At 32.2% G+C, this 18434-nt stretch overlaps 3 protein-coding genes across 3 annotated transcripts; all 3 read left to right on the top strand.

Annotated features, from left to right (window-relative positions):
- LOC134278206 (E3 ubiquitin-protein ligase TRIM56-like) lies at positions 1 to 1419 on the top strand. Its single transcript, XM_062760523.1, has one exon. It carries the CDS (start codon positions 1 to 3, stop codon positions 1417 to 1419), a length of 1419 nt encoding a protein of 472 aa, XP_062616507.1.
- Positions 1420 to 6385: 4966 nt separating this feature from the next.
- Positions 6386 to 7813, top strand: LOC134278205 (E3 ubiquitin-protein ligase TRIM45-like). The gene has a single exon (XM_062760522.1). The coding sequence runs from the start codon at positions 6386 to 6388 to the stop codon at positions 7811 to 7813; it is 1428 nt and encodes a 475-aa protein (XP_062616506.1).
- An 835-nt stretch (positions 7814 to 8648) lies between these two features.
- LOC134278201 (uncharacterized) lies at positions 8649 to 16573 on the top strand. Its single transcript, XM_062760521.1, has 4 exons — positions 8649 to 8904; positions 9517 to 9723; positions 13156 to 13309; positions 15297 to 16573. The coding sequence occupies exons 1-4, from the start codon at positions 8659 to 8661 to the stop codon at positions 15890 to 15892; spliced, it is 1203 nt and encodes a 400-aa protein (XP_062616505.1). The 5' UTR covers positions 8649 to 8658; the 3' UTR covers positions 15893 to 16573.
- Positions 16574 to 18434: the final 1861 nt, after the last annotated feature.

Below are 18434 nucleotides of genomic sequence, written 5' to 3'. Positions count from 1 at the left end.
ATGGCGAGTAACGCATCAGTCAACCTCGAGGAATTACAAAGAAAATTTCTAGAATGTAGCATTTGTTTTGAGATGTTCGACGAAGAAAACCACCATCCTCGGCTGTTGCCCTGTCTACACACCTTTTGCTATTTATGTCTCGAAAATTTGCATATCGATGGGAAAATCATATGTCCACTCTGCAAAACCACTCATAAAGTCACCGATGGTTTGAACGCCTTTCAAAAAGACAACACTCGAAGAGATCTGTTGGATTTTGTCAAAGCTTCGTCCAAAAAAACTTTACTTTGTGAAATGTGCGATAAGAAAGATATTGCCACTCATCACTGTAATGATTGCAAATATTTTATTTGTGAAAATTGTGTGCAGATTCACACAACTGTTATTTCGTATAAATCCCATCAGCCGGTCCCATTGCAGAATGACTCAGTCATTTTGCTTGAACATCTAGAGCGTTTTGCACATAAGAGCTTTTGCAAGGAAGAGGGCCATGAGTCTAAGGAAATTGAAATATACTGTTCCTCCTGCCAAAAACCTATCTGTACATTTTGCGTTCTTACTTCTCATCTGAACCACAAAATCTCAATCATTTCTAAAGAATTTGAGGACGACCGCAAAAAGTTATCAGATGCTGCACTTGTTGTGAAAGGTAGAATCTCAAGCATAGATAAAATTTTGGGAGATATACAAAATGAATGCCATGGCATTAATCTGAAAAGCAAAGAAGAAAAAGAAAAAAATCGTGGAGTCATTTCCAAGGGCAGAGAAATAATACAAAGAGTGGAAAAGGATATATGTCGCTCAATTGATACTATTGAATCAAGAAAAATCAGAATATTAGAGAATCAATGTTCTGAACTACAGAAATTAAAGGAATCATGTGTTGAAGCATGTGAATTTCTTGATTTTTCGCTAATGTTTGAAAATCATGCTGCATTTCTAGAGGTATGGCCTTCCATTGAAGGTAGAATGGAGAAACTACAATCTGCAACATATGACTCAAATCCACGCACTCAAGCTAAGACTTTTAAAGTGTCAAAGGAAGAAAATTTTCTTCCGTTACAAAAAGTTACAGATGATCTTGGAAAGCTACTTAATAGCGATGTTTATGAACCCAATTGCAGTGTCATCAATGCTGGTAAATATTGCATAGTAGGAAGTGAATTGAAAATAGAATTTATTCTTCGAACCGTCGATGGGAGTATAGTAAAGAATGAAAATGTAAAAATAGTAATCGTAAGACATCAAGGGGATTTTTTACAAATAATAGATTGCCATTTGGATAATGATACATACAGAGGGAAATGGATAGCTAGAAAGCAAGGTATATTCACTTGGCATGTAACCAATAACGACATCAAAATACAGTTTCCGAATAATATCATAACGGTGAAGAAGGAAAAAAAGATTGCGAAATAACCCTTTTCAAGATTTAAAATATGAACAGATTAAATATAGAATTGCAAATGTTTATAAGCATACAAACGAGAAAAGATAGGTAAGGGACTGGAAGTACATTCTATATATCTTGATTGACTGTACTGAAAAAGCCTATGATAAATGTATATATGAAACGATTTCTAAACTTCATGGAAAAGAAGCTTTGAAACTTACATGTATATTGGGAATAAAAGTAAAATATTTTTGAAATAAAAATACATATTAAACATCATGTCTTGAAATGTGTTGCTTTCTACTATTGTGCGGCCAGGTAACCACTATAACCCTTTAACTGCAAATAAGTATGAAGGACGTGCTACATTTGACCATTTTGAAATGATCTTTAACACTTTTGCTGTGTGTACACTTCTGTGGTTAAGATAGTATGGTATTTTTACGGAAACTATTGTTATAAAATTACTTTGATAGAAATTCTTCTATCTGTGGTAATAATGCAGGCAATTTGTGAAACTTCATTTATGTGACTTCATAAATGTCAATTTATTGATTTATTCAAAAACAAAATGGCGACATCGGATAATTTTGAGGCCCGAAGCAACATATTATTACAATGAAGCGCATTGAAGTGATAAAATTTTCTGTTTGGATGGAACGTTTTGAGCTATCTTTAGACACGCCCATTTCTTTAGAAAGGAAAAATCGGTCAAATGATTCAGTGAATACCTGTAGAACAGGTATTTTATAAATATAATAGCCAATGAAATTGACGGTCTTCATAAACACCGAGTAAGCACGTGTTCGACTGATACATGCTCTATCCTAACTCCAATAAACATGATAAAATCATAATCTTGTACAAATTCGTTGCAATGCGTGTTTTACATTAGCGGGAACTATAATACATAACTCTTTCTTATTTAAAAATCTTCATTTCAATGTAACTCATGTTGCTTGTCGCGGAAAGTGTACTGTCCTAAAATATTACGCCGAATATTCCTTTCTATTTTCTAAAGAAATGGGTGTGTCTTTATGTTATAATTGACGTTCAAAACATGACTCAGAACGTTTCGTTCAAATGGAAAATTTTACCACTTCAATGCGCTTCATTGTATCATTCGGGGGAATGACTCTTGTCCATAAGGAAAAAGAGATACAAACACTGAAATGAACTAAACTTTTCTTAAAAATCGGCTTGTAAACATATTTAAAAAGGGGTTCAAGGATGATTTAATTTGACTGTTTATCCGGTTGAAAACAAAATCTTTATAAACCGCCAAATTTCAAAATTACGCCAAACTTAAAAGAAACAAAACACACGTCATATGAAGAGATCAACCTCTCGAATAGTTATAATCATGGTCTGGGTTGGAATTGTTCGTTACTTCAAAAAACTAATTTTTGGGATGACTCTTGTTTGATAAGCATTTCGGTTATTCACTGAAAATGAAATGTAAAGGAACATTTTAAAGCCACTTAATCCGAAAAGAAAGTCTGACATAATATATCTTTTAAAAATCAAGAAATTGATTGAATATGATCCATAGTAATTTTTATATTAATTTGCATATTTAAAGAATAAAGATATTTTTAAAGATTTTTTAAAGGAAGTTTAGTAGCGATGGCTAAAATACTGTCCGTGTACAATTCATTTCTTTACGTTTTTACTTCGATTACTCTCCGTAAATTTTCGTATCTAAAGAAACAGCAGGCATGTTTACGAAGCCATCTTAGGACTAAGAAACGTCTTAAGATATACTTACGACAATTCTTAAGACTAAGTGGGGTTTTCGAAAGTATCGTAACTTAAGAAAGTTCTTAAGAATTATCTTAAAGTTACGACAGCTTTAGACATATCTTAAGTCTATCGTAAGTAGAAATAGCTCCATCCATGTTGTTGCTGGCTCGACGAAATCGTCGTATCAGACGTGAATGAGTATTCAAAGATATAGGAAGAATCCGAAAGACTGATTTCTAGTATGTCTGGACCGTTAACGACAGCTGTAAAAATTATTTACCACTGTGATATATAGATTTCGTTAAATAAAATGTTTGATAAGACTATTAATTTTTGTTGATGTGTTCATCACAACAAATGTAATACAATTTGACTGATATCATTTAAAAGAGGTATTTATTTTCTAAGCCCCCTCCCCCTTCTTGAAACCTCAACGCAATCTAAAAAATCATGAATTTTTTTGTTTTTGTATATATCAGGTAGTTTCTACATATGTTGAATTATTACACAGTGCTATATTTACACATATGACACGGACGTAGCATCAATTTTGAAGGGGGGGGGGTAGAAAAAGAATCAACTAACATGGAAAAAGAATCTAGATAACGTATATTTTAAGAAAAAACTTGACAAGCGAAAAAGAACCCTTAAATTTTGTAGCTCTAAAATCCACAGGCACTTGACGTTACTTTAATTTTCTTTAAATAAAAAAATATAACCCCTACCTAATAATAATTTATTTTTAGGTAGGGGTATATTTTTATTACAAGAAAAATAAGTAACGTCAGGTGTCTGTGCGAAAATCTTATTTCGTGCTGGGGAGGAGGGGGGCTAGGTTCCAACTTCTTTCAGTGACAAATATTACTCATACGCTATTACCGTTACCTTATTTTACTATACAACACTAAAAGGGGGAAGGGACAATCTTTCAATGAACATTTTCAATGATACAATGTAAATAGTATGTTTGGACCTCCCTTCCCCCATGTTAAATTACGTGCCTGTATGGCATGGAGACCGGTCCTTCGGATAAGACCGTATAAACCAAGGCCCCGTGTCGCAGTTGGTGGTGACATGAAAAAGATCCCTCACTGCTCAATGGCCCTAAGTGTCGAGAATAGGACAAAATTTGATTTTAGATGTAACCAATATTACAGTATATCGTCGATTTTAGATGATTGATAATCAAAAATATATAATTTATATCTATAAATTAAAAAAAAATTAAAAATTTCATTCATTTAAATATTTTCATTATGATGACATAACGTGAAGCATTATAAATAGCAAAAAATTATAACTCTCTGATCCCTGACAAAGGTTAAAAGCTAAGTGTATCTCTCTGTCATAATGATTTAAGACGTCTTAGCTTAGGATAATCATAAGATAGTTTTGAAAAACACCTTAAGATAATCTTACGATGATCCTAAGATTTTCTTAAGATATATCTTAGGAAATTTCTTATGAACAATCTTAGGAAATTTTCGTAAACATGCCTGCAGGTTTTTTTAATGCACGAGCGCTTTAGCATTCACTATAAATACATTTACCGAGGATTGTTCCATTAATGCGATGTTCGTTACAAAGAATCGCAGGCTGTTTTGTGTCTTTGGCTTTCCCTGCCCACCCAGCCCTTGCATTGTTTATTTTGTAAAAAATTATGCATTTGAATTGTATCACTTGAATAAAAATGCGATTTGTAACGAACGCAACAATCCTACAATATATTGTTTTGTATGTTTTCAAGTTAGTCAAGAAAATATTTATTTTCGGAGGAGTGAAACGAGGGAGAAAATAAGGTATAAGTGTTTTGTTGTGAAAAAAATACTCGGGTTTGTTCTTCATGAGATATAATCGATAAATTAAATTTTTCGAAGGTGATTTCACGCGATATCAACATAGGATTATTTTTTGTGTGACCTAACAAAAATTATTTTTTTAACTTTTGAATTTTTATATCTTTTAAAAGAAAAAGACTTTGGGGATATAATTTGACAAAAGTTGAAACAATTTATGGACAATTAGTTTTCAAGAAGAAAAAGGAATTTACTTTTTTCGCAATTAGAATCGGACTAAGCGGCTTTAACTCTTTACAACTTACTGAACTGTTATTCAACATATACTTAATGCTCACGTCATAGAAATCTAAATTTACCATTTCCCCGCAAGCACATTTTAGCGTGGTACACGTTTCTCTAAAGTTTTGCATAAATAATATTATGAAGCTGTATTTTAATACCAAAATAACTTTTCTTATCTGATGAGATTTTGCAAGTATAAAATAGAAGGAAATTGACATTAAATTAACGATTAAATGAACTTTATAAAGTGCGTAAAAATGCGTGATTGCGGGGAAACGGTATATGCGTGATTTTGCGTCAGAAATAGGAAATGGTATATGCGTTAAAATGCGTGACTGCGGGGAAGGGGGTTAAACTCTGACATAAGACGTACATGTACATGTACATTTTAAAAATAAATTTTACAAACGTTACGAACTATTTTTTGATGTCGTCGGCATTCTGCCGACATCTGCAATGTAATATCAATATAACTTCGAGAAAAACATCGAGTTTCAATAAAATTAATAAGGAGCTGCATAAAATTGTTGATAACGATGCATACTAATTTTCAAACTTGTAACACATGTGCATGTATCATAAGAAAACAATAAATGTTCACATTTTTATGGGACAATACTCGCATGACTAATTAAGAAATATCTAGGTAGTCAAGGAAAAAATCCTCTGAACCTGGCCGATTTACATAAACAAATTCCTAAGAGATACGTAGATTTAAATACAAAAAAAAAAAAAAAAAAAAAAAATGGAAATTTGCCAGCTCGCCTATTTTCTTTATGGCGTTCATAGATGTAAAGTGGGGAAACTACATTTCTGAAAACTCGTCTTATAAGTGGGAAAAATGTCATAATGGTGATGATTTGTGTTTAAGTGGAACTTAATGTACCTTCTTTTCAATATGCGGAGGCACAATGCAACAAAACATGTTTGAAGTAATTTAAACTTTATTTTTGACCGCGTGAAACAATTACCAGAGGAAGTTTTTTGCCTTGAAATAAGGTTTAACTCATTCGAGAGAGAAAAATACATGTCATTTTAAGTATTTTATTTTGTTGATGCTTGGAAACATATGATCATTATCGCCACCTTCAGTTGCTAAAGGGAACAACGAAAAAGAAAGAAGAACAAGCATATATATTCAAAGTGCGTTTAGCTATTCAAGCTAAAAATGGAGGACAAATCAGAAAGTGCAATGATCAAATCAGTTTATAAATATTTGAAGTGTCTGAAGTGCAAAAAGCAATTTAGTATGTTCGATGATCAATCCCACCTTCTTCCTTGTCTACATACTTTTTGTTTAACGTGCCTTCAGAGTTGTGATTTAGAAGACGGAATATGTCCAGCTTGTTTTGAAAAACACAACACGCAAAGGGAAGATTTGTGCAAATTACCAGGTGTTTCAGCTCTTACGAAAGATTATTACTCATACGTTAATACTGTCAACCAAACTTATAAGAATTGTGAAATGTGTAACAATAATTTACACGCGTTGAATAGATGCAAACAATGTGAAGTAAATATATGTAATGAGTGTGTAATGCTTCACAAACGGGTATGGAAACTAAAGCATCACTATATATTTTCTACAGAAAATATTTCGACATGTAATTTTAGAGAAAAATCGAAATTGTTTTCATCAGAGGCAACTTGCACTAAGAAAGGTCACGAAAAAGAGATACGAAACGTTTACTGTTTCTCATGTAGGAAACCGGTTTGCACTTTATGTGCTTTTGTTGAACACCGTGAACACGGGCATAGATTGTTAAGCGAAGCGTTTGAAAATGAAACGCGCAGAGCACAAGTTTTGCAAACAAAACTCAAAAAGAAAATTTCTGAAATCGAAAACATTATTTGCAAAATAGAGGAGGAAAAGGTTGCTCTTGAAATGCATTCAAAATATCAAAGTAAGATGACAAAAGAGACATTTGAATATTCAAAAACAGTTCTAGATAAAAAAGAGGAGGAATTTACTAGAGAAATAGACCATCTTATTGGAAAGAAATTTAACGTTCTTCAAACACAGGCAGATTCCTTGCAAGTTAATAAAAGTTCTTGTTGTGAAGCAATCGAGTTTTTGAATCACATGCTTTATTCAAAGAATATGCCAGCATTCCTTGAAATATCAAAGTCAATGTTAGAAAGACTTCAGAACCTTGGGAGTATACCATGTGATGTTAATCCACACACTTCTTCGGCGTCTTTCAAAACCGTCCCAAAAGAAAATATGCTTGACTTTGAGAGAACAGTTCGGAAACTTGTAAAATTACACACTACAAATGCAAACCTCTTTCAATGCAGAAGTGTTATTCCATCTCACTTTCTTGTACAACATGAATATACATTATCCATGAAATTAATTTCTTCTGACGAATCAACGATATCCGATGAAAACGTCAAAATGACTATTTCGAAAGAAGGAGAAATTAAATATGAAATAAAGTGTGCATTTTCCAATGAAGACAAAACGATGAAAGGAAAATGGCACCCTCGCGAAACTGGAATGTTTAAATTGAAATCATTTAGTAATGGTATAGATTTGTCATCTACGGGGGGAAATCTCTTATGTGTAGAGGAAGAGAAAAACAGAAAAGGTTAATTTGCGTAATATAAATCATATTTTTATCAACATTTTGGTGGACTTTTTATTATGAAACATACAAAGAAAGATATCTCTAAGGGTATAACAATTATTATTATATGATTGAATAAATTCCATCTCTCTGATTGGCTGAAATCCAACTATGTTAGAAAAATACTACGTTGTATTGACCTGCACGTGACGTTCCAGATGAATACAAGGATTTATTTCCTCTACATTGATCTAAAAATAGATCGGGAAATTCCAAATTGATACAAATTGTTTTGGAAAGCTATTTCAACGACTATGACTCTTTTTTTCATGTGAACAAAACATAAGCAAATATATATTTTCGGGTGAGAGTGGCAAGAGGGGATGCAGAGACCCCCCTCCAACACTTTTACTGATACAACAATTTTTACTTTTTGGCAGTTTTCTCTGATAACACTCCTTCCTTTCAATGTCTATCTTATAAATAAAAAAGACTGACATTGTATTTTTTTTCATGGCAACTAAAATTGATAAAAAACATTTTAAATTGACACGACTGGTAAGGTTTATTTCCATTTTAATTCGACTTCTCTCTTGCAGGACTAAGTTAAATGCATACAAGTAATGAGCTGTATAATTTCATCAGTGAATCATATAATAAAACAATTATTGCTTCTCTTTCGGTCAATACAATGATTTAGCCATCTTTGAAGTACAATATTCACCTCGCCCTTCGGGCTCGGTGAATACTGTACTTCTCAGATGGCTAAATCATTGTATTGACCTCAAAAAACAGCAATAATTGTATAATATGTACTTCGAAATATTAATGCGCATACATTTTTTTTTAATTTTTAGACCAATTTGATAAAATGCTTGTGGTCTGTATGCGATTTGGAACATCAAACTGCAAGTTGCTGTTTTCATTCCGCAGTGAACCTTTAAATGCGTCAGGGTGTAAAACAATTGAAATCGCGAGAAAACATTTTTCTTCAGATGAAATGTCCATACTTCTTGACAAAAATGGAAGAGTGGTTGCTCTTGGATATGAAGTGGAGATGAAATATGAAACCGAAAAAGAACATCGACTAATCAAACTTTCAAAAAATGCCATGAAAGTAAGACTTTTTACACTGTACTAAGATAAAAGCAAAAGAATATAATTAATAAATACAGATATTTTAATAAATAAAAAGTACAAATAAAGTACAAATGGAAAGATTTCTTTTTAAAATTTGAACATTGAAAGATAAATACTCACAAATACTCACTCAACTACATATACATATATCAGTTGCCTTTGTATTATTTCAGATATATTCTATATAAATTATCTTAAAAACACACTTGTAGATGTATCGTTATTTTGAACTTATCTCGAACTCTTTACATACACCATTTCATTTTCATATTTTTCAACGAGTATTCAGTAAACCATGTTCTTGTCAACCATTGTTATTTTTGTTCTCTCGAACTTCTTGAACAAAAGTTGAAAGAAGAACGAAGTGAAAAATCAGGCGAAAGAAAAAAATCAAACTTTGAATTTTAAACCCAGTGCTTTTATATCCACCACTGGATATTTGCTTTTTTTATTGTATTGTTAAGTGAACTGTAACACTGGTCAATAATTTTTAACAAGAAAAACAGTTTGTATTTAATTTTAAAAAATCTTGAACAACCCTTACATTATCATAATCAATAAAATATCTTTTATTTAGTTTTGCAAAAAGATAGCTTTGGGTGTATTATCAGGAAACCCGTTAACATACCAGAAAACTGCGGATGTCGTTTTATCCTGTTTGCAATACATGCTAGAAATCTTGGAAGAACAGATAAAAGAACGAGTAGGATTTATATCTTTCGAAAAAGATGTATTTTTGGTTCTCATTCTTCCTTCACACTTACAGCATATTGCGAGGGAAATTTCATCAAAAAAGGTAAAATTTATAATTTTGATAAAATATTGTAATAAATACTTGTATGGATGTAAAAATGGAGCATTACTGAATCAAAGCATAGCTAAATAAATTTTACTTCTGACTTAGCCCCTGAGAAAGGTTACCTTTGTCTAGCTTTGAGAAGTAAAGGGTACGAGAATTTATTCATCCACGTATGAATATTTTTCAGTATTTTGATTATTTTAGATCCATGATGTTACAAGTAGAATAATAAATATTGGATTCAAATAGAAAGATCAAATAAAGAAAGGTAAAGCTTTGCTTTGATAAATTCTTTAACATCATGAATCGCCCGCGTGGCGCAGTGGTAAGAGCGTATGCTCTAGATTCGCGAAGGATGTGATCATTATGTCGCAGGTTTATTTATTATTCTACTTGCTTATATACAAAATTAGCAGGCAGACGGTTTTTTGTAACATTTTCCGTATATATATATGTACGTATTTACGAACATGGCGTCTGGTTTATTAAAAAGGGCAATTTTGGGCATGGCAATTTGCTGGGGATATTACAGGGTGGCACCACAATAAATGAAAATAAATACATGAATAAAAACGTGATGTGTTTTGTTTTTAATTTTAATTGAAAGAAATATAGTACGACTGATTTAAAGATAGGTCTTAATACATGTACGAGGGTTGATCCTAGAGTAATGTCACAACTTTGATAAAATTGCTACATGTATAAATCGCCGTAAAGCAACATAATTATACATGATGGAAGCTTTATTTATTTCAAATCATACCTAAAGAATTCAAAGGAATATGATGTATACTTTCCAAAATATCGGATTTTAAACAATGTGCGTTTATGGTAGTCGCCGCACCTAAATATAACGTCATATGACGGATACGCACCGTCATACTTTTGAGCGTTTCCCCTTCGTTTCATTTAAGGAATGAAGCTTATTTCAACTTATGTTATACGATATAACATAACTTAGCAGTTATAAAGCAGTTTACGCTTTATAAACCGCGAAGCTGTTTATAAGAAAACGTAAACTGCCCCAAGTTATGTTATATCGTATAACATAAGTTGAAATAAGCTTCATTCCTTATAATTTAATTTCAATGTAAACAATGATACAGTTTTTCCATTTTTTAACTTCGGAAAAGGCTTCAAATATAGCATATTTTAAAAGTTAACGTTTTTGACGTAACTAATTGTGACGTAGGCAAGTTGTGTTATACAAATTGGATAAAACCGTTTAACCAATCAAATGACGTGTTAAAACTGAAATTAAATTATTAAAAAATATTTGTGTTTCGCAAACACTTTCACCAATTCCACTTTCTTTAAGAATTCAAAGTACCATAATATACTCACTCTTTTCATAATTAAGCCCTCTGTCAATTTTTTTTGAATAGTAGCTTAAGACAAACTTAAAAATTCACATGTCACTCTATACATCTTTTTTGACGTCAGACACCATTGAACGTTTCCGTTCGATCTCCTATATTTCGGTCTTCTTGTCCTCTGCTGCTCATTCAATGCCCCATCACCCGCCCAAAAGTGCTGGAACCATGTATTAGGATGTCTCTTATTTACATTCTTTATTCTGGAAGTCTGATTAATTAACGTAACTGTCGCTTGTGACGATTCCCATATTTTGAGGCAAAAATGCATTACAACTCGTCGAGCCGTTTTCTCCCATTTCCACAATCAATCCCTTTGTTTAATTCAACAGAGTAAAACCGTAATGTTTATGATCACAAATACCAATGCCGTCATTTAATTTGCAATTAAAGACTAGAAAATGACGAGATTAGGTGCTTTTGAGAATATTTTTATGTGTTTGTCTTTTTCATTCTAAGAAAAAATGCACTTTAAACGTGACGTTCCGTTGTGACGCGGCGACACCCCCTAGGCTCTATGTTTTAATCAGCTATAAAATACATTCAAGTAAACATTATCAAATTAAAATTTCAATGTTAATTAGATTTATATTTGTGCATCTTTTGGTATATTGTATTTGATAATATGGCGCCAAATATAAAAGATATGGACCAAGTGACATTACTTTTAGATCAACTCTCGTAATTCTGCCAATCTCTATATAATTCAACCTAGGTTCATATGATTTAGGTTTATCTTTATAAGAATTACACCTAATACAATTTTTAAAAAGTTCAAAAGAGTTATACATATCTTCAATTCTTTTAAAAATAGGTGCAAGTGATTTAAAGGCAAGTGCAATGGATTTGAATATAGATAAAATTGAAACATATCCACAAAGGATTTGAAGATAGGTACAAGTCATTACACCTAGGTTCATTTTTTTTGTTATTGAAATTATTAAAAGCTCCCAAATTGAAAATGGAGGAAACTGCGCAAAAAAATTTTATGGGGAGTAGTAGTTATTCTAAGTATCTTTATGATAATACAATTATCTATATATCATTTTTACTTTTTTATAATTCATGGTATTTCCTTTATACAGTATATACAGAGGTTGTATTTTTTATATTTCGCTTTTTCTTTTTATATTCAGGTTTGCTTTTATACAGTGTATATTACTTTTCCGTTTACTTATTCAGAGAAATGATCGCTCGTTTTATTTTCAACCATTTCATTCTGCTCTCATTTGGGCGAATCCAAAGAATACAGTATAATTTCTTGAACAAAACTATAACTGGGAGAATTTTAAACGGAGCAAAATTGTTCGCAAATGTGAAGGGCGAAAATAACATTTGGCGAAAAGACCCCTATATACAGAATATTTATACAAGTTGGCACAAATGGGCTTCCTTAGTTTTCCCTTTTGTTTCTAATAAAAATAAAATCCAGCAAGCAAAGGAAACTTTTAATTTTTTTTCATAAATTGATTTTACAATCTTTTTATGAATTTATTTCAGTACTAAAATCTACCGTCTAAACAAAGTTACACTTCTTTGAATTTAAAAATTTGATTCTAGAGTTTTAACATTGACTAAAATGTCATTGATAAAATTAATAAAATATGTCTCAGATGATTTTAGACACATTGCTATGAATTATATCAGTGGGTTTTGGAAGGATTATAGCATTTATTTTGTATTGTTTTTTGGACTTTGAGATTGAATACTGTTCGTTATCTCCATATCCTTCATTGAAAAGTAATTGTGATTTACATGCCTTTTTGGAAAATAATTAATTACATGTAAATTACAATTACTAGTAATTGAAAATTTGGCCAATTACACATTTCTTTCAATTACATGGGAATTTGTAATTAATTACAGTCAATCACCTTACACATTACCATTTCCTCATCCTGTCTACCATTGCACTGGTATTTTTACATTTTTAGGTTTTTGTAATACTTTGTCTAAACGTTTAAATATTAATTTTTTGCTAAAAGTATTACCCCAAACTTGTTTATGTTATCACTATACAAAATGCTGACAGTTTAGATTTACTTGTTTATTTTAGATTGGACCAAAACGTTACAGATTTCTTATTGTGTCTGAAATTGATGCGATTGTCTGTCTTATGGATAGGCTGGATGAAACTATGATGAGATTGAAAACCAAACCTTGGATAAATTTTTCCGTCGGTTGTAGATATCTTCTACTATTTTGTGGAGGTAATTATACCCCGCTCCGAAAGAGAAAGGGGATTATGTTTTCTCCTCGTGTGTCTGTCTGTCCGTCTAGCTGTCTGTTCGTAACAAATTTCATTTTGGCCGCAGTTTTCATAGCAACCATTAAAGCAGATGCTTGAAATTATAACACACTCTTTGTTTAGGCATGCCATATGTTGGGTTTCATTTTAATTTGTACGAATCCGATGTCAACTTCTTGTTTATTCCGTATGTCAGTCTGTACCATGCACACAATTTTATGATTGCTGTTTTCTCCGCAACTACTTATCGCAGATGCTTGAAAGTTTAGTACATGGACATACTTTGTTAAGGCATGAAATATTGTTCACTGAAAAAATAACTAATAAAAGTCACTTATATACGAGGGACGTTCAATAAATAATGTCATTAGCTCTATGACATACAACATAGAAATCATATGACATTAAGCTAGACTTTCTCTCATTATTGAATCTTAAAAAAATTGATAACAGTTTATGTGACCACTTTTCATCACATAGTTTCATCGTGAGAAGCTGGGAAACAAGGGCTATTCGAGACACTGCATTATAAATGAATGGTAAAGAATCAGTAAACTAGAGTGAAAATAAAAGCTTCATTAAAGCTGATGTAAAACGTGTTAAAAATTCCAAAGAAATTTTCACTGAAATATGTGACATTTACATCAACCAATGTCTGTTTTATAGACAAATAAGCAAGTGGATTTCAATGATAAAAAATTATATAATGGGCATTAAAATTGGGTACCGTCCTTACCAACAAAAATTATAACAACTTATGTACTATTTGCCCAATTTCAACAAATAATATCTGATGATGTATGACTGACTTTAAGACACATAGCAAATTTGATAGACATCATATCGGGAGTAGTTTACAATGGTTTTAAGAAACGTTTGACGGTAAAAAAGCTTGGTACTCAAAGATCACCCTGTATTTTGAAAAATGAGTGAAAACGACAGCGTGTAGGAATGTCTTAACAATTATTTTAAAATATCAGTAACTGTAGTTATCCAAGTTTGTTTCATATTCAAACAGATAATGGAACATGAATCTATTGCTTAAAACACTCAATACAAAATTTACTATAAGATGTACTTGATAAAAACAGTAATGGTCCGACAAGAGCAAAGGTATGCAAGAACACAAAGACAGATTTATATGTAATTTCTCAAATATTAGTGGTACTGTTGTTCAATTTCGTATTCGGGGAGACAGTTTAATTTTTGGAGGAGTCTAGAAAGCAATCTTTTTGCAAAAAAAATCGAAAGGTTTATTAGAGGAAGGACCTAGAATCAGGAATCCACTACATTAAATTTCATCATGACAGCGTCCAAATCCTGTACCCCTGAAGAGTAAAGGGGTTTTTGGGATTAAAAGAAAGTTAATATTTTTTCACATTAACAATATTCGCTAGATCTTTAACCTTTTGACTTGGTTCTATTTCCAAACTTGAAAAACCACCTTTCAGAAAGAAAAAAAAAACAAGTCCAGGAAATCATTGGATCTGCTATTTTCCAGTATACTAAGGGTAATACCCAAAAATGTGTTCTAAATACAATTAGAAATTAAATAAAAACTTTAACGGACATCTATTTTAATCAAAAGAGATTAATAAGTAAAATCATGAAGACTAAATCATTAAAAAGCGTCTTTTGCTTCTTTCCGAGCCCCGATGACATTATTTATTGAACTTCCCTCGTACATATAGAAGACTTGTATATTTACTGTCCAACATATATCTGTGTATGTGTAAAAAGCATTGCATTCCAATCTTTATGATTTTTTCCAAGTTTTCATTAACACTCATTATACCCAAAGGGCGTGATAAAATGTCAAAAATACCTCATTTATTATACTCTAAAAATATTATTATTATTATTGCAATATTTTCTCATAGTAAACAAAGAGATTGTAAATAATTTTTTTCATACTCTAAAAAAAATCCTTTTTCAATATTTTGGCATAGGTATCACAAATGCAACAATACTGACGATGAATCCAGACGGCACACATCAAACTATCGTGTGTAAAGAAACTAGAGGAGGATTTTATATATATCATCGTGTGCTAAATGTCATCAGAGGGATTTTTGGCAAGGAAGTTATCGAAGAATTTGAAAAAGAGGAAAAAATACATTATCTACAATGGATGCAAGAAGTTGGCTCTCGAAAGAAGCGTTTAAGTACTGAAGGATATTTCCAAATCCCTATTGCATCCAATTTTCTTGAGTTTCATAAAAGGAAAATGAGAAGAGAACCATCAATATACGAACAAAGTAATTCAATTTATAAAGTTGAGCTTATTGGAGATCGATCCTTCATAAATGGTAAATTTATAATAGACGAGTGCTATCAAGAAATCTTAGAATACACGGAGAATGTTCTTGGTGAATACGAAACAAACAATATTGTTTTATATGGTGGTCATGGTAACTGTGAATATTTTCGATTATTGATATCAACACGATTTCCAAATGTTAGAATTGTAGTACCGTACAATTCTGATCTCGCGATTGCAAAAGGAGGAACTCTTTATGGCCATTTGCATAAACCGCAAGTTTAACGAGCTTTAAATTTATTGTAATTTCGTTTTGTATCAGTAAGAATAGATCATACTTAATTATTCATAGCGTAAGGGTAGAAAAGACGTTAAACCCCTCCCCTAAATTACTTTCGCAAAAAGCATTAAATGAAAAACAAAACTGAAGAACATGAAAAAAAAACTGCACAAAATGAACAGATTTAGTTAAAATCGAATCATTACTGAAGCAAACCAAATAATGAACTTAAAGCTGAACACGATTCGTAAAGAATGTGTCAGCAATTTTTGTTCGGATTCTCGCTTTATCTGAAGACCCGTATATAAAGGACAGGACTTGGTAACATTTCAGTGTAATCAGTGGACATCCGTGTAGACGGACGTATGCTATACAGCACTCGTTAGCGACAATTATAACCTAATACTTCGTCAAATGCTGACTGACGTTTTTCATAATAATTGTTAGTCCAAATGAAATGACGACGGATTTTTATTTCCCGATCATGACAAGGAGCACACGGCGGGTGTGACCGGTCAGCAGGGGATGCTCACTCCTCCATGGCACCTGATCCCATCTCGGATGTTTCGGAAGTCCGTGTTTGCTCTGCTCCTATTTTGTATTGTTTTATGGACTTGATATTGAATACTGCTCGTTATCTCCATATCCTTCTTCGTCTTATGCAGGAAAGTAAGATACCAAAGAAACTTACAATTATAGCTGAAGAGGTCAGTGCAGTATACAAACAATTACAAATACACGTAACTGCAATAATTTGTAATCAAAGGTAATGCAAAATTAACCAGCACAAACACAGGTCGCCATTCCACGCCGATACCCATCTCAATAAAGCAGCCAGTCGTGACAAATTTGAAGAGCATACTCCGTTGTTGATGTATCGTAGATAATTATATTTAAAAAATGGCGTATGTCTATTTACGAGTCGTGTTCAGCCTTTAAGTAAAATCCACCTGTGACGTCATTCTTTTGTTTGAGAGCTCCATTACTTTTCAGGAATGGAGAGTTGCAAATTACATTGAAAACGGAATTTGTTATGGTCTTATTCTCCTTTCCGTGCCTCTACCGAGGAAAGAAAAAAATTGTAAAGTTTAGTTTTCACATTAAGAAAATTATACCACCCGTGGCGAGAATCGAACCCCGTACACTCACCATAGGAGTCTGGTACTCAATTCACTGACCTAACGAAGCTGATTAAAGACAAAGAATTAGATTAACTTCAGTACTTTTTTTTTGCCTTTCTTTTTATATTACATTTAAATTTAATACTACTAATATATATTAAGTATTTACAGTGTATGATATATATATTCCTTATGTATTAACAAACAATAAAAACGAGCATTCAGAAAGGCGGATTTTACGCGGGTTAACACTCGTAGCGTTCCATTCCTTAAAAGTAATGGGACTCGGCCCCTTCGGGGCCTCGGCTCCATTACTTTTAAGGAATGGAGCGCTAGTCGTACATTAACTCTTACGTAATGCTAGATGGCGCACAAAAAGGCATAATCTGAATTTAAGCCATGTGGCATGAGTGTTAAAAATTATGAAAACCCAAATGACACTCTTATTTCTTAAAGTAAATGTAAAGCTTATTTTACCCCCTGCATTTAAAAAATACATGGTTTCGGCTACCATTTACTCACACAGACGTCAAATAATAAAGGCAATTAAAAATATTTTCGAAAGATTCCATTGAATATTCTAGAAAAAATTTTGAATTTCAATTAATTTTATCTAAATTATGTTCTTTATCATATGTGCGATTCACGTTAACCTCCTCTTGAAGGCGATCAAAATTAGACTGAAAACTATACCCCAATGCAGGTTTGTTTATAGTGTTAAAAAACTAGTAAAGGAGTGAAATATGGAGATATATGTGTAATGTGTTTTGTGGCTTCGATCAATTTTCCTTACGTTACTTGGCGTAATTAGCTGATTGGAATTCATAAAAGAACAAAGTTAATCAATATTAATCAACACCACAATGATTCAAACTGATCTTATATATCATAATTTTCCTTAATTATCTCCTTGTTCTAAGCCTTGGTCTGACACTCTGTTTGAACATTAGTTCCCGGAATATTAGTTTAAATTCCTGGGTTTCAAACTACCGCATATTACACTAGTAATCTACTCTGTAATTAACCCGTAAGAATTTATGTCACTCAAATGATCCGTCTGCAGAAGTTTGAGACACCGCAAATGAGATCACACGAATACATGTACCTTACCTAGTCCGTGAGATGTTCTCTCTGTTCCACGGCTTCTCAATAACTAAACCCTGGGCCTAGAATGAGCCCGCTTATAAACTTTTCGAAGATCTGATGAATCAGATTTAGATCTTCTAAACGTTTGAAACATTGAATGAACGTAGGAGATAATATTTGACTGCAAAAACTATTTTAAACCCTGATTATATAATTAATAACTTGATCAACTGAATTCCACCAAACATGTAACAAACAAATATCAAGTTCAAACGTCTATCGAAACGATATCAAATCAGGAACAGAGCAAACTCAAACCTTCAATACATCAGAAGGGGAT

This window comes from Saccostrea cucullata, unplaced genomic scaffold (assembly GCF_032062105.1).
Source record: "Saccostrea cucullata isolate Sc308-1 unplaced genomic scaffold, CSIRO_AGI_Scuc_v1 ctg252, whole genome shotgun sequence".
Classification (NCBI taxonomy): domain Eukaryota; kingdom Metazoa; phylum Mollusca; class Bivalvia; order Ostreida; family Ostreidae; genus Saccostrea; species Saccostrea cuccullata.
This window is presented reverse-complemented; position numbering and strand designations above follow the sequence as displayed.

Bases quoted from the DNA above. Each gene is read 5' to 3' on its own strand.
- LOC134278201 (XM_062760521.1), top strand. From the start codon at position 8,659: ATGCTTGTGGTCTGTATGCGATTTGGAACATCAAACTGCAAGTTGCTG. The intron at 8,905-9,516 runs GTAAGACTTTTT...TTTTGCAAAAAG, and splicing joins TTTCAAAAAATGCCATGAAA to ATAGCTTTGGGTGTATTATC. The intron at 9,724-13,155 runs GTAAAATTTATA...TGTTTATTTTAG, and splicing joins GGGAAATTTCATCAAAAAAG to ATTGGACCAAAACGTTACAG.
- LOC134278205 (XM_062760522.1), top strand. From the start codon at position 6,386: ATGGAGGACAAATCAGAAAGTGCAATGATCAAATCAGTTTATAAATAT.
- LOC134278206 (XM_062760523.1), top strand. From the start codon at position 1: ATGGCGAGTAACGCATCAGTCAACCTCGAGGAATTACAAAGAAAATTT.